General features: G+C 53.6%; 1 protein-coding gene across 1 annotated transcript; it reads right to left on the reverse strand.

Annotated features, from left to right (window-relative positions):
• Positions 1 to 2,681: 2,681 nt before the first annotated feature.
• LOC149522168 (butyrophilin subfamily 1 member A1-like) lies at positions 2,682 to 19,090 on the reverse strand. The gene is made up of 9 exons (XM_089770502.1): positions 19,070 to 19,090; positions 15,815 to 15,928; positions 14,236 to 14,583; positions 11,973 to 12,257; positions 9,652 to 9,756; positions 8,597 to 8,617; positions 6,525 to 6,557; positions 3,269 to 4,698; positions 2,682 to 3,019 (listed from the first exon to the last, which is right to left on the reverse strand). Exons 2-8 carry the CDS (start codon positions 15,909 to 15,911, stop codon positions 4,172 to 4,174), a joined length of 1,416 nt encoding a protein of 471 aa, XP_089626628.1. The 5' UTR covers positions 15,912 to 15,928; positions 19,070 to 19,090; the 3' UTR covers positions 2,682 to 3,019; positions 3,269 to 4,171.
• Positions 19,091 to 19,964: the final 874 nt, after the last annotated feature.

Raw genomic sequence — 19,964 nt, forward strand, 5'->3', positions numbered from 1 at the left:
GTAGCAGCTCAGGTGTCCCCAGTACCTGAATCCAGTCGTGAGTTCATAGAGAATCTGAGTCCTTGGCTGTGTCTACACTGACCACATAACCCGTAATAGCTATGGAAATGAGAGAAGTCAGAATAGGGAAATGCGCGGGGGATTTAAATATCCCCTGCGTGATTTAAATAAACATGGCCGCCGCTTTTTTCCGGCTTGGGGAAAAGCCGGAAAAGAGCGTCCAGACTGGCGCAATCCTCCGGAATAAAGCCCTATTCCGGAGGATCTCTTGCAAGTAGGAATAAGAGATCCTCTGGAATAGGGCTTTATTCCGGAGGATCACGCCAGTCTGGACACTCTTTTCCGGCTTTTCCCCAAGCCGGAAAAAAGCGGCGGCCATGTTTATTTAAATCCCGCGGGGGATATTTAAATCCCCCGCGCATTTCCCTATTCTGACTTCGCTCATTTCCATAGCTATTACGGATTATGTGGCCAGTGTAGACACAGCCCTTGGGGGTGTCTACACTTGCAGCCTAATTTACACTAGGGAGGCTAATGTAGGCATTTGGAATTGCAAATCAAGCCCGGGATTTAAATATCCTGTGCTTGATTTGCATGTTCCTGGCCAGGCGCCATTTTTTGAAATTTACAAGCCTGGACTAACTGCCCGCGTCTACACGTGGCAGGGAAACGGGCGTTCAAAATAAATCCCTAAATCGAACTACCTGTTACTCCTTCTGCAATGAAGGCCTAGAAACCCTCCCCCCAAGAATGTGCTCAAGGACCCCAAGATTGGGGCAGGGAATGGGCCTCTGATTTGGTCCCATTGTTTGTCCTGATTTTATCCCTTCCCCTCTGGCTGTCCCAATGGACCCAGATCTCTGCAAATCGCCTCCTACTGCTGCAGAGCTTCCAGCTTCTCCCCAACGCAGATTGGTTAATTCTGTGTCCTGCCACACTCACCTTTGCCTCTCCCCAGCCCAGCCCCCACCTCCACCTGTCCCCAGCCTGGCTGTTAGTTCTGCCCCTTCCCAGCCCCCACCTCAGCCCTTCAGGCTTGTCTGCTCCCTGGGGCTGAAGTAGGTTTCTTCCACCTCCCTTCTCTGGATCTGCAGGGAGGAAAGGGAAGGAGCTTTCAGGGATCTAAGGGTATGTCTACTCTACAAAGTTAATTCGAACTAACAGCCGTTAGTTCGAATTATCTTTAATAGGCGCTACACATACAAACCACTAGTTCAAACTTAATTCGAGCTAGTGGAGCGCTTAATTCGAACTAGGTAAACCTCATTCCACAAGGACTAACGCCTAGTTCGAATTAAGTAGTTAGAATTAAGGGCTGTGTAGCCACTTAATTCGAACTAGTGGGAGGCTAGCCCTCCCCAGTTTGCCCTGTTGGCCACTCTGGCCAAACCAGGGAAACTCGTCTGCCCCCCTCCCGGCCCCGGAGCCCTTAAAGGGGCACAATCTGGCTACAGTGTTTGTGCCAGTTGCAAGTCTGCCAGCACCCAGCCAGCAGACCCTGCACCTGGCATGGGATGAGCCAGCCACCCGCTGCCACCCAGCCCTCCACCTCTTCCCAGGACCAGGCTGGCGGCTCCCAGGAGCCTGCCCAGGGCCACAAGAGGCAGGCGCCCACCTGGTCAAGTGCGGAGATCGTGGACCTCATTGAGGTTTGGGGGGAGGCCTCCAAATGTCCACAATCTCCACACTAGCCACAGGAACACGGCCGTCTACAGCCACATGGCTGCCAGCCTGGCCACCAGAGGCCACCAGCGCAGCCGGGAGCAGGTCCGCTGTAAAATCAAGGACCTGCGGCAGGCCTACTCCAGGGCATGCCAATCAGGAGCCGACCCAGAGACCTGCCCCCACTTTGAGGCCCTGGACATCATCCTGGGGGCTCACGCCGTCCATGCTCCCCGAGTGGTGATCGACCCCAGGGCAGAAGGACCCGTCCCGGACACCGAGGAGGAGGAGGAGGAGGAGGAGGAGCAGGAGGACACAGAGACCCAGGAGCCTGCAGAGAGCCTGCCCAGGACCCAGGACCCCGGAGGCACCCCACAGAGCACATCGCCTGTGTCATCCCAGGCCGGGGAGGGCTCCACATGTGAGTGCCATCATGCTCCCCTTATGTGTATGGGAGGGGTGGGGGGAGAAGGAGTACAAGGACTGTGCACCTGGGCCTTGCCCACCATGGAACAACAGCTGGGTGTCATGCAGGGGCCCTGACCTTGCAGAGGGGGGCTGGGTTTCACCCACCTTGTCCCCAGGGAGAATTGACCGCTGCTCGTTTCACCACAGCTGCACCACCTGGGACTGCAGGGCACACCAACCCGCCTGCAGCAGCCGCCCGCGCCCGGGCCAGCAGGAGAGCCAGGAACGAGGAGGACTACCAGCGGCGGCACCTGCGGTTCCTGGATCACCAGCTCCGCACCCAGGACCACTGGGTCTGGGAGGACCTACGGCTGCGGCAGCGGAGTGGAGGCACTGGAGGAGCAGGGCCGTGCCCTCAGAGGCCACCTCCAGACCCTGGTGGACAGGTTCCTGCCTCCTCCTGCACCGACCCCTGCGGCTACCCCAGCTCTCGCTACTCCTCCCACCTCTCCTCCCCCTCCTGCTTCCTCCGCACACCCCATCTCTCCTGCCCCACCCACTCCCTCCTGATACCCCCGCCCCCACAGTGCTGCGAGACCAGAGAACCAGCAGGACCCCCAAGCCTGAGCTTTCCCTTCCCTTCCTCCCCTTCCACCCCTTTCCAGCTCCCTGTACACCCGTGCGTCGTGTGCCTTGCCTGATCAGCCCACATTAATGTCCGTGAACTGTCCTCGGTGGTCACACACGGCCTGCAGGACGGAGAAGTACCCCTTTCGGTTGACGTACTGGGAGGCCTGGTGCTCCGGGGCACGGATGGGGATGTGTGTCCCGTTGATGGCCCCCCCCCGCAGTTGGGGAAGCTGAGGGCGTCGAATCCCCGGATGACGGCGTCCGGGTCGGCGAGGCGGACCACCCTGCAGAGCAGCACCTGGTTGATGGCCTTGACCACCTGCAGAGAGACACAGCAAAGCGCGAATCACTGGGGCGCCCTGGTGGCTGGGAGTGTTCATGCCCTGGCACTGCCCTGTGCCCCACTCCCGGAAGCAACCCCCCCGAGCGGCGTGTAGTACGGCCGGGACAGACCGACCCCTCCGGTGCGGGGCACTTTCACATCCTCTCCCCCTCCCCCATTTTACCTGGGGCGGCCCATCCCCTCCTTGCAGTTCCCCCCCGGCCCAGTGGCCGGTGGGTGCCGTACCTGCATGAGCACTGTTCAGACGGTGAATCTCCCCATGCTGAACTGGTTCCCGATGGATCGGTAGCTGTCCGGCGTGGAGCGCTTCCAGAGGGCGATGGCCACATGCTTCTGGAGGGGGATGGCGGGCCTCATTCGAGTGTCCCGTCGCTGCAGAGCAGGGGTGAGCCACTCGCAGAGCTCTGGGAAGGTGTCTCTCTTCATCCTGAAGTTCTGGGTCCACTGTTGGTCTCCCCAGCGGTCCAGGACGATGAGGTCCCACCAGTCGCTGCTGGTGTCCAGACGCCAGATGCGGTGGGGCACGCTGGCGTCCGGGCGCTACTGCGGCTCCTCCACGGCCCCCAGGCAGGCCAGGTGGAGAGGTAGGGGGCTGACATGCACCAGGTGGTGCCAGGCAGCCTCCAGCCATTGCTGGCAGGCTTGCAGCAGCAGGTCCAAAACCTGCACCAGAAAGCCCAGGGCGAGCTCTGGCTCCATGTTGCTAACTGCGGCAGCGACCCCAAAGGGAACCACCGACACAGACGGGCACAGAGACAAACACTTTGCTGTCTCTCGGCGAGGTAGGCAAGCAAGCGGAAAAGCTGAGAACCGGCTGTCCGGGGGGGTCCCTTTAAGCACGAGCCTCAGACAGCAGCCACACAAAGCAACTACTGACCTGATGCCCTGCCAGAACCCATTTCAGCTGCCCTTAAGTTCGCCCTAGTGTCCAATCAGTGTGGACGCGCTAGTTCGAATTAGCAAAACGCTAATTCGAACTAGTTTTTAAGTCTAGCTGCCTTAATTCGAATTAGCTTAGTTCGAATTAGCGCTGTCGTGTAGACATACCCATAGATATGAGGAGCCAGGGGCTGGGTACTGGGGAGTTCTCCAGGGTCACAGAGACTGGGGTGTGTGAGGCTAGAGGGGCTAGTGACAGGGAGACAGATGGAGCTCGATGTTTCTGTCCCACAACCAGATCCAGGGTCGGATTCTCTCCCCAGGGAGGGAGCCCGGCGGGAAAGTGAAGATCAGGGTCTCGGCACCAGCATTGATAAATGTCACCTGCCCCTGGTCACAGTCCAGACAAACCCGGATCCTGCTGGGGGGGCTCAAGGACAGAGGAGTGCGAAGGTCAGTGAGAGGCCTGAATTGATCCCACCACCGCTGAACAGCCCAGATCCCGCCCTTGGGGCTCAGGCTGATCCCTCCCTTTCTGCTCACAGACTCTCTGGCCACCCCCACAGCCCAGTATTGCCCATCCCCCACCCCCACCTCCACCTCCCAGTAATGTCTCCCTGAGGTGAAGCCCTCGCGGCCCAGCACGCAGCGCTCAGTGTCAAATCTCTCCGGGGTGTCGGGCAGTGGCTGTTTTGTCTCTCCCCATCTCACACATTTCCCATCCTCTGACAAGACGAACTGAGGATGTGCTGTGTCTGGATCCAGAGTCACGTTGGCTGGGGAGAGAGAATCAGAGTGTGAGGGGCAGAGCTTGGCCCTGGGGAGGGTTGAAGGCGTCAGGGACAGAATCTGCCCCAGCTGGGCAGTGACTCAGGGACTCTCCTGCCTCCAGGGGGTGCCCGGCTCTGAGTGGGGAGGAGCCCTGAGGTCTCGGCCCAGCCCAAGGGGCAGCTCACTCCCCGGCAGTGATCAGAGGGGCCCTGTAAAGGAGTCAAGCCGTGCTCCCCATCAAAGGGCTACTGTCGCCCATTTTTATCGTTCACACCGGGCAAACCGGGACCCCTCAACACAATCCGCGGCGAGAACCCAGCCGCCCCAAGTCCTTCTCAGAGCGCTGGACGCACGAGGGTGCCTTTTCAGCCGGCGGAGTAGGTGGGTTCGGGCCCGCCCCCTCTCCGAACCCCGGCCCAGGGCCCTGAAGGCAGGGACTTCCAGTCCCTCCCCAGTGGATGGGGGTGGTGCCCCAAAACACACCTGCTCACGGGCTCCACGACCCTGCCCTGGGCCGCTTCCTACTTCGTCCTTCCCGGGGGCCAGTCCCCTCCGCGTGCCCTTGCCTCACCTCTGCTCCTCGACTCCCCGTCCTCCACTCTCCCTCTGCTGCGGTGCCAGATGCAGTTTTAAATCCTCCACCAGCCCTGCTCCCTGACGTCATCTCCTCTGCGTCGCCCGGCAGTCCCCCTCCCCCCGTGACGTCAGCCGCCGGTGCCTCGCTAGTCCCTCCTCTCGGGGTGTTTCCCGGAGGCACCCCTTGCTCCCTGCTGCTAGCCGCGCCGAACCCAGACCTGCAGTTAGGCTCAGAGTCCCCACGGTGCGCGGACTGTCCCCCCAGCGCGTCCTCCTGCTCTCGCCTCTGTCACCCTGAGTGCAGGGTGGGAGCGCCCCGTCACAGGCCCTGACACTGGGGATCTGCCCCCCTCTCCCTGGGCCGGGGACAAGCGACTCTGGGCCGGGGACCCCAGAGGGACGGGATGGAAACTGCCTGATCAGGGCTGGCTGAATCCAGGCCCTGCCCTCGGCTGGGCCCCTCCCCATTGAAATGTCCCTGGGTCCCAGCTGCCTCTGGGCAGGGTTTGTGATTCCCCCCGTGACACGTCTCCCCCGCACGGCACGTCTGGGCTCGGCTCCTTTCCCACCGCCCTGGGGCTCTGGGATCATGCGGGGGGGAGGAGAGGAAAAGGGGAACAGGACCAGAGCTCTGCTCTCAGCAGCTCCCCAGCTGCCCCTGTCTGTGCCCCGTGCCCTGGAGTCTGATCCGTCCCTTCCCCCGGCAGAGCAGGGACCCTCCCATGGACTCTTGGGTCCTCTGCCGGGGGCAGGAGAAAGAGCAACGTCCCTGAGTGCCCCAGAGTCCATGCTGGGCACAGCCCCATAGTCACTGGTGGGGGAGGGAGAGAAAGTCCCCTCTTGGACCCCCACCCACTCTCTGCTGTGCCAGAGAACAAGGGGAGCCTAAGGCCAAGATCTGTGAAGGAGGCCAAGCCAAGCTAAGTCACGTCAAGCATGCAGGAGGAAGAGACACAGCCAGGAGGGAGGAACAAGGGGGCTGTCCTGAAGGGGAGCGGGTAGAGACCACTGACTGGAACCACATTGGATGGGATGGAAAAGGAGATCAAGGGGAGGGCTACATGGCTGGGACCAGGTTGCTGCCGGCACCACCTGGCAGACGAGTTGCGACCTTATGGCATCTTTGAACTGCAGCTGCTGGTGCTGATGCCCTGAAATCTCAGGCCCCAGCCTGCTGCCACCGTGATGGCAAAGGAGGCGCATTGTCACATGGGAGGGGACATCTGAACACTCACAAGCCATTAAGATCAATTACCTTCTCCTGTAGGAAATGCAAATTTTCTCCAGCCTGAAATCAAGCAGAGAAACCCAGCTGAGAGTGATGGGAGCAAATGCTCTCTCTCAGGGACAGCAAACCACAGCGCATGGGCCCCGCCTGTCCTGCCAACTCTTCTATCCGGCCCTGAGCTGCGCCCTCAGCCCCCTCTTTTTCTTACCCTCCCACACAGTCCCCACTCCTCATGCCACCTGCCCTGGGCTCCCACAGCTATGAGCAGAGAGCTGGGGGAGGGGTTGGATAGGGGGCAGGAATCGGGGGGGTGGGGTGGTCTGGAGAAAGGTGCAATGGGGGTTGGATTGGGGTGAGGAGTCCTAGGGGGGCAGTAAGGACCTGGAGAACAGGTGGGGGGAGGGTCAGATGGGGCAAGGCCTGAGCCATGCCTGGCTGTTTCCTTCCTTCCGTGGCCCTCCCTACAGTTTCTGTACCCTGATGTGACCTCAGGGCAAAAAGTTCTCTCACCCTTGCTACATACACAGGATTCAACATCCTACAGATTGACACAGCAAGTAAGTTGTAAGTTACAAATTTTACTAGGCTATGTCTAGATTGCCCGCAGTTTGCCTGAAAGAAGATATGCAAATTAGGTGCAAATTTGTTTTTTCAAAAAAAAAAAAAAAATCCCAGTCTAGATGGGTTATTGCACACAAAAACCCTGTGGCGGCACAGGGAATTGGTATGCAGCCATTTCAGGTTTGTTAGCAGTGAAGCAAGAGTCAAGCTAACTAACCCTAACAACAGATCTCACCTCTCGCTTCTCACCTAGTTTTAGGAGATAAGGATAGAATGCTGACTCTGGCAGAGACCTTTCATAGATTTTCATAGATTTTAAGGTCAGAAGGGACCATTATGATCATCTAGTCTGACCCCCTGCACAGTGCGGGCCACAGAATCTCACCCACCCTCTCCTAAAATAATCCTCTCACCTATATTTAATCCTCTCACCTATAGATAAGGATCATCTGGGTGGAACTAAAATAACTGTTAGCCATTGGTGTTTGTAATGGGAAGGAGATTAATTGTTTCTTGTTATTATATGTAATGGACAGTATATAAACTACTTCATAATTGCTTGTATTCGAAGATCTGCCTTGGGGGTGGTGGTGGGGGTGGTGGGAGGGGAGCTCCTGCTCCCCCACCCCCATCGGAATCAGTTTTTCCCTTGCTGCAGCTCATAATAAAACTGCCTTTGGCTACTTGTTGCTTACAAAACACAGAGTGAAGGCTTGTTTTCTTCCACAACCCCCTTTTCTGAAAGAACCCTTATTCCTCAAAAAATGAGGTTTACAGGGTTCTTCCGAAAAAGGTCATTTTTGTGTAACACCCTGCGCCGTATCTAGACTACTTTTTGGAAGTCAGAAGTTACAAGTTTTACTAGAAATGTCAAATAAATAAATCAGAAAAAAAATGAGAGCTACACAAACATTGCACGAGCCTTGCGGTTGGGTTGTTTTGTATTTCAAACATCTCCATTGCCTGTGGAATTAGTCCTATTAAGTTACAATCAAACTTTACCTAAAAACATGTTACATTTGCAAACAAGCCAAGAAAACCTATTGAAAGCAACTTCCTGCTCTTGTTGAGATCAATGACACCTGCCACTGAATCCTGTGGCTAGAGGGGTTATTCTAAAAAAATGTACAAGTATACGGGGCCAGGGTTTCTTAGATTAATCTTTGTGCACTTGCTTTTTCTTTGATTACTCGTCATAGAACCTCCCCCTCTCAGAACTGTTCATCTATCTTGACCAAAAGATGATTCGCATCATGTTATTTCATTTGATTTAATTGAATTTTCAGAACTAAGTTAAGGCTCAACTTCTATTTCTATTCAAATAGCAGTACATTTTAGTAGCTCAGAATACTCTCTCAAATGACCTATTGGCGTGAGAATTCTCCTGCTTACTCTGAGGCCACCATTTGTTTTTAAAGTTATATTATAAACATGACACAAACCCAACAAAACCAACCCCTGACGGAACAAGCGCCTTGGTGAGGACACACCTTAGCACAACAGGGTTTACATGTAGGGAGAAGGCAAATGACACTTACTGAGTTCTGCTGCCTGGTTCTCTAAAAAAAACAAAAACAAAACAAAACAAATGAATCAATGATTAGTGGGTGGGTGGGGGGGGGTTCTCCTTCCAGGATCTACATGCAGGGTGGGGTTTCCAACACTGCCTAAGTGACAAGGGCGCAGGAGTCCCGATGTCCCTACATCACTTAGGCAGCTTTGGAAATCCCACTTGCCAAGGGTCAGACACACGATGGCTGAAATTGGTCTGTGCTGGGCAGGGCTAATGCAAGACCCCCTGTACCACTCAGTGCCTGCGCAGGCAGAGTGGCTGTGAGCCAGGGCCCCCTAGTAACTATTGATCTTGTCTGAAAGTCTATACAGTTGTCTGTGTGTGTGTCTTTATAAAGCATATGCTAACTGCTTCTCTACTATCTTCTTAATAGACACGGTGTGTTGCCTTCTCTCCTGAAAAATAACAAAGGGAGACCAGAAACAGACGGGAGTGACCCTGGAGAATGTGGAGAGGGAAGACGGAGCAGGATGCAGATACCTGCTGTGATCTGGGTCTCTGGTACGGCCCAATCGCCTAATGTCTTCTCCCTTCAATCCCATCCCCCCTGCGTGTCCATAAGTGCCAACCACCCGGCCGGCTTCACTTGGGACAAGCCTGTGTCTGGCACAACCCACCCACACAATGAGTGAGGGGGAATGAAACCTCCATAGGCCCAGGCCTGGGCTCCCTGGCTCCTTGCTGTGGCATTGGGTGGGGGAGGCCCAGCTGGCGCAATAGGCCCTGCTGCAAAGGTGGGTGGGGATGGTCCAGAGCAGTGGACTGAGCTTTTCACCCCGTCCTCCAGCGCTGCCGTCAGGTCCTGGGGAGTCGTGCCCTGAGCCTGCAGCCTGGGGCTGCTGCCGACGATCAGCCCACGGACAGAGGGGAACCTCAGTGGCATTTCCAGCCCTGCGCTGTGGGGGTGGGGCAGTTCTAAGCTCCCGTCATGCCAGGCCAAGTGTCAGATCTGGCCCTATGCGCGCGGCTTTGACGGAAATCCCTTGTGAATGTCCCTGCATTTCCTGCTCCAACATTTACCTTTGATTCTGAAGAGATAAACACTCAGGGCAAAGGAGCCCAGCAAAACCACCAGGGTCATTCCCAGAGACACCATCCAGGGATTCACCTTAGGGAAAAAGGGATCTGAAAAACACAAGCCCAGAGGCACCCACATTACTCAGTAAGCAGGGACAGAGCTCGGATGACTCCGCTGTGTGTAAGGCCACCCCCGTGGGACCAGTCTTACAGAAAGGAGGGAATATGGCCCCATCGGCACGGCACCAAACACTTCAAACCAACCAATAGAGCCACCACACTTGTGCATTGGTGTATAAGTGAGCCTGGCTTGGCATGCAATGAAAGACAGCGCTCTCTGGTATGTCTACACTGCAGGGGTTTTTTGAAAAAATGGCCATTTTTCCAAAAAAACCGGCCATTTTTCCAAAAAAAACTTCACTTACATTCATGCTGCAATCATGTTCAGAAAAAAACTGAAAAGAACAGAGGGGTTTTTCCGACATTGGTAAACCTCTTTCTACGAGGAAGAAGCCTTTTTGGGAAAGAGCTCTTTTGCAAAAAAGCGTGTGTGGATGGGGAAGAGGGAGTTCTTTCGGAAGAAGAGGAAAGAGGAAAAAGCACAGGTGGCCTGGTGGCCACTCCGCTACCAGGCTGACATGTAAGAGAAAGTCTGTTCAGTGTGGACGCTATCTGTCAAAAAAGCAGATCGCTTTTTCAATGCACTTTTACTCTCTTTTGGAAGAAGTTTTGTCAGAAGATCTCTTGTGGAAAAACTTTTTCCAAAAGAAGCCTGCAGTCTAGACAGCCTCCCTCCAGTCCCAGGGGCAGTGGGATGGGACTTGTGAACTCTGCAGTGGGAACCTAGACAAGCCCTTTCCCCTCTCTGTGGCTCCATTTCCTGGCCAGTCTTTCTGGTGTGCTGATTTTTTAGACACTTTTTCTTTGTAGCAGGCACTGACTGTTACTCTATGGTTTTGAGCAGAGCACAGCACAGCGGGGCTACTGTCTCATAGGAGCTATCTAACACAGGAACAGCTGCTAGTAACAGGTCTGAGTGTTCAGCGTTAAAGTCTCTGATCACCCGGTGTTATGCCAGGGAGCACAAGGCTGTCAGTGTTAAAGAACACTCAGAAACTACCAGGTTGTCTGAAAACAACAGCTTGTAGATCCACTATTTCCCCCCATAATCTGTCAACGAATCATAATCACAATTCATCCCAACCACTGTGCGGGAAGCGATTCATGATTTGTGGTTCTCACCTTAAACCTCAGGTCTAAACCCTTTCTTCAGCCCACAAAAGCTCAGGATCCCATCTCCATGTTTTGTTAGTCTTTAAAGTGCTACCAGACCATTGGTTGTTATTTAAGTTTTTCCTGTCACATAGCTCCCCCCGATGCTTTTCTGCAACAGAAAACATCTCTGACAGCGGAGCTGTGCGAGTTGGGGTTGGGACATTTTATTCTGACCAAAGCTCGACTGCAGTCACAGTTATACTGGAAAACCAGCACTCACACGCCTGTATAGGTTATGTCGGTGTGGGTATCTGGCAGAAGACAGACCAGTGTTTCTCAACCAGGGGTACAAGCACCCTAGGGGTACTTGAGAGAAGTCTGAGGGTACGTCAACAACTGAAATTTGGAGAAAACTAAATTTTTGTTTTAAGTTTTACAGCGCTTTATTATTTTTGTACTTTTTACACCCAAAAATTTCATCGCCCGCCTGGCTACGATTAAGTTGTTGAAACAAATGTGTTGTAATGGTAGAAAAAAATTGTGTGTGTCTGAAAACTGTCGATACTGGGGGTAATTATAATTTTTTTTTAAAAGAAAGGGGTGCGTTATAAAAAAGGTTGAGAAACACTGAGACAGACTAGCAAAAGTACAGCTTAGTATTGCTGCGTCCACAGCAGTGTTCCCAGTAAGCTGTGTGCTTGGGCAGCCACTAGGGAGAGTTTCAGATGCCACCAAACTGATTAGCAGAGTGCACAGAACACCCTCTGCCAGCAGGATGTGTTTCTACTGGCGGTGTACATTTGCACATTCCATTGGTGCACATAACATTTATTCTGCACATGAATGGAAAATATAGACAGAACACTGGCCCACACTAGATGTTTTGCAGGTAGCATTGTATTGGCCAAATCTTCTTAGTGTAAACAAGACTTAAATTATGTATGTGCAGAAAAAAAAAAAGTCACACCATTACCTAACTAGGTTTGAGGAAGGAAGGGAGGGAGTGTTTTTTCTAAAAAAACGCACTGTATTTAATCTGATGAGTTTAGGTTGTTGTCTTTCTTGTTTTTCTGTTGCTGCTCAGTGTGTGGGTTTTGATGGTCACTGACCTGATATATAAGATAATGCTGATTCCTTTTCTTGGCTGAGGAGGGTGTTCCTGACCAAACAGGACAAGTTCCGATTTGAATTTTTCATTATAATGGCAGAAGTTTCTGTTTCATACAGTCCATTGGCTTCTTGGGAATTTGTGAGAGAGGCTGAAGGAAAGGCCTGTCCATTCAAATCTCTCCATATCACCTCAGGCTCTGGGTACCACCCAGCTGACCGGCACACCACTCGGATCCCTCCATCCTGGTAATCCTCAATAGACATATGAGGAGCAGAGCCTGAAGCTAGAGACAAATGTGTAAATCCATGTTGGTTTTTGCACACACTGAGCCTAGAGAATAAGAAATTAAACTTCCCCTTTATTCTCAAATACCGATGGACTCAGGGAAGTAGATGAGCAAGTAACTAATTATTTCATGGAGGGGATGGAAAGCTTTTTCCTCAATATTGTTCCCTCCCAAGATCCACACAGACATGCCATTTTTGGACTATAGGAAATTCTTTAATTGAACATTTAATTTAGCACTAGGGGTATGTCTACACTGCCACCGTAGTTCGAAATAGGGTGGCTAATGTAGGCATTCGAACTTGCAAATGAAGCCCGGGATTTAAATATCCCAGGCTTTATTTGCATGTTCCCGGGCGCTGCCATTTTTAAATGCCCTGTACTTCGAACTACCTGCCCGCGGTTACACACTATGAGATTCCATTTTCTCCAGCGCTCATGGACTCAGGGAAATAGATGAATAAGCAACTAATTATTTCATGGAGGGGATGGAAAGCTTTCTCCTCAGTATTGTTCCATCCAAAAATCCACACAGACATGCCATTTTGAGACCATTGGAAACCCTTTAATTGATCCTTTAATTCAGCACTAACAGATTTTGTAAAAAAAACCTGAGAAAAATCAAGCTTGTATTTCAAATGTGCCTTCAGGTGAAACGTCACTGCCTAGATTATAGAAGCTCTTCTACCTGGCCCTGTAACTACAGAACTAAAGCAGAAGGGGAAAAATATCTGGACACCTACTAGAGCATAATCATCTGACTGATTAAAATGAATAAATAGCCTCAGGGACACACGAGAGTCTCTATGGGCGGTGAGGTGTGGGGCAAAGGAAATGAGGGTGGGGCTGGGGAGAAACTCAGGTACGCCTGCTACTCTGGGTCCCGACCTAGGGATCCTCTGGCAGCTGCCTTGCCCTGCCCTGTACTCCCCTCTACTGCCTCTCGTTCCCTGGGCCACCTCCCCTGTGGTCTTTTGCACCTCCTGGCCTTGTAGCAAGGCCACTGTCAGGCAGGGATCTCCAGCCCCCCTAAACCTGTCCAGCCCTGCTCTACTGACGGTGCCTTCTCCAAGGGAACCACACCCTGCCCCTTCCTTGGCCAGGGCCTCACTGACTCTCTCTGTGGGGCAGCTCTCTCTCTATAGGGCTGTCCCATCAAGCTGCACCCTGCTCGGCTCTTTAAAAGCCCTCCCCAATAGGCCAGGGCTCTGCCCAGGCTCCCCCAGCCTCCATTGACCCTTCCCAGCCAGTATGGGGCTGTTGCCCCCCCACTGAAGGGCATTTGCATATTTGGCCAATTATCTCAGGAAACAAAAAATCATTCCTGGGCATTAGATTTAACCATGTGACTATGGGAAATCAGGTTTCGTGTCTCTGTTTTGGCCCATTTACCACACCCAGAAAGCGTAAGGTGGAAGAGTGAGATGAGTCTTGATGAAGAAGGTGTAATAATTCAGGGGCACTTTCTTCAATTTGGTACAAGTAAGTGAGTCACCTCAGCAACAGACCGTGGGTAAAATGCTCACATTCAATTCAGTCGGCGCCATTCCCCAAGGGTATGTCTACACTACCCCGCTAGTTCGAACTAGGAGGGTAATGTAGGCATACCGCACTTGCAAATGAAGCCCGGGATTTGAATTTCCCGGGCTTCACTTGCATAAGCGGGGAGCCGCCATTTTTAAAACCCCGCTGGTTCGAACCCCGTGCAGCGTGGCTACACGGGGCTCGAACTAGGTAGTTCGGAATAGGAATCCTAGTTCGAACTACCTAGTTCGAGCCCCGTGTAGCCGCACTGCACGGGGTTCGAACCAGCAGGGTTTTAAAAATGGCGGCTCCCCGCTTATGCAAGTGAAGCCCGGGAAATTCAAATCCCGGGCTTCATTTGCAAGTGCGGTATGCATACATTACCCCGCTAGTTCAAACTAGGAGGGTACTGTAGACATACCCCAGGAGACGTACAGACACACGCTACTGACCTGCCACCTTTAGTTCCAGTTGCGCTTCTTCATAAAAGGCGCCATCTTGAACAAAACAGCTGTACTGCCCCTCGTCAGAAAGCCTGACATGGAGAATTTTCAAGGCAACTTTCCCCTGGGTCAGACCATCTTTCAAGAGCTCTGTCCTCCGCTGGTATTCCGGCATCTGCTGCTCGTACTGGTCCTTTCTATCGCTATAGCGATGGACAAATGAGGAGCGTTCAGACCGGAACCAAGTCACCTCCATGTTCTCAGTGCTCATCCTGGGGGTCAGCTGACAGGGTAACACGATCTCCTCCCCCACCACGGCCGTGACAGGCCGGTCAGGTCCCACCACTGTAAATTGTGCTGTGGAATGTCCCAGGAGAGAAGGGAGAAAAGCTCAGAGAGAAGATCTTGTCCATTCAGTCAGTGGCACACACAAAACCGGTCCTGTTTGCTGTAGTTTGTATTCCCTGGAGATACTGAGAAGAGACCCGGCACAAGGAGATGCCACCATCCAATGGGCTTTACAGGCCAGGCTAAAGAGAGACCCCAGCTGAGAGAGCTAATATCAGAGAGAAGATTCTGCCACCTTGAATGTGGCCACCACCAGAGCAAGTGTCTGACCCACAGCATCCCTGTGGCACAGCCAGGAGCAGGGTGATGGGATTTCCTTTAACATTCCCCATTTTTTACTTATTCTTTTGTTAATGGGTTGCTGATTTATAATGGATCTTTGCTCTGAGCTGTACGCACGGCTCAGTGAGTCAGGGAAGTGCCCAGTGCAGAGACAGCACCCGGAGTGAGGGCAACTTATCCCCTCCCTTAGATTTAGTCCTGCAGGAACCCTGGACCCAGCCTTGCCACATGGGAAAGTGGAAGTGGAGCCACATGGGAAAGTGAACTCGAGGTCAGGGAGGCCGCTGGGGCTGTGTCGTGCGGACACTCGCTTTGTTATTTCGAAATAAGGGGAGTTGTTTTGCAATAACTCCCCAGTGTAGACATGCCCTGAGTAAAGACGTTGGAACGAGGACTCAGATCGTATCACTAGACCATTTCACCCGGGTAGTACAGAAGCCAGGAGCGTTCCACAGTAGCAGGACCATCCCCTCACTTACACTGAGCTTGCTGTGTTACGTTTACACGCTGTGGGTACAGCTACACCGCATGCTTCATTCGAAATAGTGCGTCTACACTGCAGGGAAGCCTCAAAACTAGTCTGAGGCAGACTCATAGAGGTGCTACCTCAATTTAGAGCCCCAGGAGGCACTGGAGAGGAATAACTTCGAATGGCCGTGATGAGGGGCTATTTTGAAAAAGCAGCAGTGGAGCATCTACACACGCCTTATTTCAAAATAGCTATTGTGGAAGAGGCATTATTGCTCATGGAATGAGATTTACAGATTTTGGAATAAGCCTCCCATAATTTTGAAATTATTTTGAAATGTGCAGATGCCTGCATTGTTATTTTGAAATAACAGTGCGGTGTAGACACACCCTGTGAAATTCCACTGACTCAGTTGTGCATGTTGTTAAGACACTTCTGGGACTTAAACAAATCCTCTAAGAAACAGCAGCATCCAGCGCAGGGTCCTACCTGATTCCATGCTGTGGACATAAGTCAGGAAGAAAACAAGAAAACCAGGCAGAGGGGAGCTAGCTCTGGTGCTGTGGCAGATGGAGGGAACCTTCATCTTCCCTGAAACTTGATCTAGACAATAGGAAGGAGAAAACAAAATCTTACCACAGTGAGCAGGACACTGATCAACATTAAGGCCAAGTCTACACCAGCAAGTTACTGTGCAGTAAATCAGCCCCCGGCGCTGTGATGTTCAAGGTGTTCACACAGGCAAGGCACTTACAAATCCCTTATTTCAAAATAACGGGCCACTTATTTTGAAATATGGACTTCTGCTTTCCTCAGGGAATAGTGTTAATTTTGAAATAGCGATTTCAAAATAGCACTAGTGTGGACACTCCAGTGCCATTATTTTAAAATAACTGCTCCCCAGAGGAATTTGAACTAATTACTCCTCAGGGCTTCCCGGAGCTCTCAGTCAGGGTAGCACATTTTCATTAACGGAGCCTGCCATGGACTATTTTTGAGGCTTCCCTGTACAGGGCGTCCCCGCTTTACGTCTCCCCAGTATACATCGGTTCCGCACTAATGTCGTTGACCCTTGTAGGAACAGTTGCGCTATTCATCCTCCCATTCCCCACTCTTACATCGTGCAGAAAAAAAGAGACCAACTCGTACAAATGGAAGTCAGCCACGGGGGAAAAATATCCCCGCTTTACATTATTTTGCTCCATATCCCCGTGTTTTGGAACATATCTTGGGTGTATAACGGGATGCCCTGAAGTGGGAACTATTTTGATGTTGTAAAATCGGAAGTTATTAAGTCAGATTTTGTGATTTTGAAATCATTTCCTAGTGTAGACACGGTCTCTGGGTGCACTAACTCTGCAATCACTGCACTCTGCCACATGCAACAGCCTCCTTCCCCTCCCCTCCAGTAGGGTAGGTAGGGCAGCTGAGCTAGCTTCCGGGGGCGCCCGGCCCCTTCCTTTCCACCTACCCTCTCCCCACCCCCCCCCATGAGACCACCTCTGCTATGTGGGATCTTGGTCTGGCGGCACCATCTCCTCCTCCTCCGGGCTGCCACGAGACCTGGGCTGCCACGGGGTGGGGCATGCTTGGGTTGGCAGGTTCAGCAGAGGCCACCTGTGGTGCTATTTTTTAATACCCAAGTCCCAGTCCCCGCGGGCGATTCTAGCTCCAGCTGGAGTCAAGTGGCAGCCACACGATGTGTGTTCCAGCTGGGTCAGCCTCACCGGAATGGGTCTCCTAAATTTGCTGCTTAACTCCAGCTGGTGCCAGGCAGCCTGTTGTGACCGAGATCATAGTACTAAAACTAGCACCATGGGCAGCCTCTGCTCCAGTCTCAGCATGCAGTTCCACACTGGGAGCAGCTGGGACCGAGACTGCAGTAATAGCATCACAGCCCCAGGGCTGGTCAACAACATTTTGGCCCTCTGAGGTGGGGAGCTCAAATGATGCCCCCCCATGTACCCTTTTCTCCTGCCCTTCCCACTCCCCTCAGCCCTTTGTGGACCTGCCCACCTCCTCTGCACTATCCCTTCTCTTCCCCCTCTGCCCTCTCCTCCTCTAGCCCCACTCTGATCAGCTGTAGCTACCCATCCTCATCCCCTGTCCTAACACCTTCCTCTACCCAGTGCTCTTCTCTGGTGCCCATCCCTCTCCTCCAGTGTCCTTCTATTTCACCCCCACAATCCACTGGCACCTGCATCTTCCCTTACCCTGCACCTTCCTGTTACCTCCCTCTTCCCTCACCTCCTGCCCTCCTTGTCCCCTTTCTCCCTGGTGCCCACCCCCTCACCACCCTCTGCCCCAGTTCTCCTCATGACCCTCTGCGCCCTCACACATGACTTGCTCCATTCCCTACCTTCCTCACACCCACCCCTCCTTTCAACCCCTCTTCTCTGGGCACCCACTCCTCCCCTTCTCTCTTCCTCCCTCTTGCCTCCATTGTCCCTCCCCTTTCCTCTATTAGCATCATGTTGTCTCCTCCCTTCTCTCCTCCCCCCTGCCCTTTTCCTAATTGTCTCCTCTTGCTCCCCTTGCATTTGTCTGTCCTCCATGCTGCCCCTTGGTGCCTGCCCCTTTATTCTCCTGCCCTGCCTCCCTCCCCTTGGCACAAGCCCCTTCCTCTCCTTGCCCCCCTTCCCCTTCCCCTTCTCTCACCTTCTGCCTTCCATGTGCAAAGAAGTTTGTGAGGCTGGAGCCAGGCTGCACAAGGCTGGGCTTACCATGAGGCAAACATGATCACCATAGGTATAGTCTGGTCTTGTATTGTCTGCAGGGGCACTTGGACCCCTTCTACAGCAGGATGCTCAAAGCCAGTGAAACTGCCCCCAAACTTTTTACCTCACCCCTCTTCCTCTCTGTCCATGCCCCCAAACTACATTTTGCTTCTAGGATTTATTAATACTTATTTTTCAATGAAATTGATGCTACATGGAAAAAAACTTAATTGAGAACACCTACTGGAAAAGAATACAAATATTTATTCGCTTTATCCTCTCTCAAAGGACAAAAGGGAGCAAAATGAAAACTGAAAGAAAGAAAAACCCAAAATATTTCGAGTTCAACAACACGATTCAAATCAAACCAAACCATAACATGCCATTTCCCAGCCAACGCTACAATTTTTGAAGAGCTGGCCTCCTTCCTCAGGTTTCCTCGGGATATTGCAACTTCAGTGGCTTGTCACACAGGAGGAAACGATCCGTTTCACGATGTCTAATACATTTCCCTGTGTCAGTGTAGCCCGGAGTCCCCACTCGGTGCCAGCCTTGAGCACAAGATCAGCTTCAGGCACGCGCAGAAGGAACCAGCTGCAGTTTGCTGCCCTGGCTGCTTCCCGGCAGGACTCTATTGGGCTTTACAAACCCAAGAGGATTCACCTCCACCAGCAAGAGGCGGAAAAGCGCAGCGAGAGCGGGCGGGAAACGAGACTTCGCGCAGCGAGGGGCCTGACTCCGCAGTCTCGGGCGGGGTTTGTCGCAGGCGGCCCCGGGGAACAGGAGCGGGCGCCCTGCTCTGAACAACACGCAAGAGGCAGAAATTCCCAACCCAGCCGGCGGGCAGAGGGACACCCCGGGGCACCCTGTGGAGATGGGGCCGGAGACCTCTCCGAACGGGGCACCCGGGCCGGTCCCGCACGGAGCGGGGCCAGTAGTCGCAGGGAGGCTCCCGGGTGTTTCCAACCATCCGCCCGAGCGCCGCGCGCTCCGAGGCTCGACCAGCCCCACTGGGAGCAGCACGTACCGGGCTGGAGCCCCTGGGCGCGGGACGCTCTGCCGGGCGCGGCCGGGCTCCCTGTCCAGGGCCGGGCCCGCTACGTGCCGCTGGGCTGGGCCCCGCTGCTCGGCTCCAGCCGGGGCGCTCCCAGGCCCGCAGGGTCCCCGCGCGGCGTTTGCTCCGGGAGACGTTCGAACCCGGTCACGTGGACAGGCTGGACCCCCTCGCTCCCCCGGGGGCGCAGGCCAAGAAGCGGGGGCGCGGGGCGGAAAGTGAAAGTGGAACCTCCAAACCCCGTCACGTGGGCAGGCTGGACGCCGCCCTGATAGAGACACTCGGGGGCGGTGCCCCCTGCTCGCTGCGCTCAACTCCCGCGGGACGCGCAGCCCCGGTTGCCCCCAGCCACGACCCAGAGGCGCCGATAGCATTTCCAGCCTGTCACGCGGGGAGCCTGGAGACCCCTCTTGAAAGACGCCGCACCCCAGGCGTATCTGCACCGACACGTGCTCAGTGTCCCGGGTGCAGGAATCCAGGCGGGATTTCAGTGGGAATCTTCGCCCTGCTTTTGCGGATTATAATAAACCGAATGGCAAACAACCCCGCCCCCAACAACAGCAAAGCAGCCCCTCCTTGTCGTTCCCAAAATCCATTTCCTGCCGAGCTCTCAGAGGGAGAACACACCAGACACCAAAGTGGTGGGAACAGATTGAAGAGAGGAAGTCACTCACCTGGGGCAGTAACCACAGTTCTTCCAGAGGTATGTCCCTGGGAGTGTCAACGACACTGTTGGTGTCCGGTCATCCTGGCACCGTAAATCAGAGTTTTCAGTAATTGGCTGGACCTCGCATGCCTAGTGGGCGCCTCCTGCTGTTCACACCCTTCTGCTCATGGGCATAGCCTAGCTCCCGCTAGAGCCCACCAG

Source organism: Pelodiscus sinensis, chromosome 19, assembly GCF_052426305.1.
Source record: "Pelodiscus sinensis isolate ZL-2025 chromosome 19, ASM5242630v1, whole genome shotgun sequence".
Taxonomy (NCBI): domain Eukaryota; kingdom Metazoa; phylum Chordata; order Testudines; family Trionychidae; genus Pelodiscus; species Pelodiscus sinensis.

Bases quoted from the DNA above. Each gene is read 5' to 3' on its own strand.
- LOC149522168 (XM_089770502.1), bottom strand. From the start codon at position 15,911: ATGAAGGTTCCCTCCATCTGCCACAGCACCAGAGCTAGCTCCCCTCTG. The intron at 9,757-11,972 runs GTCAGTGACCAT...TGTGTTTTTCAG, and splicing joins AGCATTATCTTATATATCAG to ATCCCTTTTTCCCTAAGGTG. The intron at 4,699-6,524 runs GTAATTGATCTT...CTCTCTCCCCAG, and splicing joins TGCATTTCCTACAGGAGAAG to CCAACGTGACTCTGGATCCA.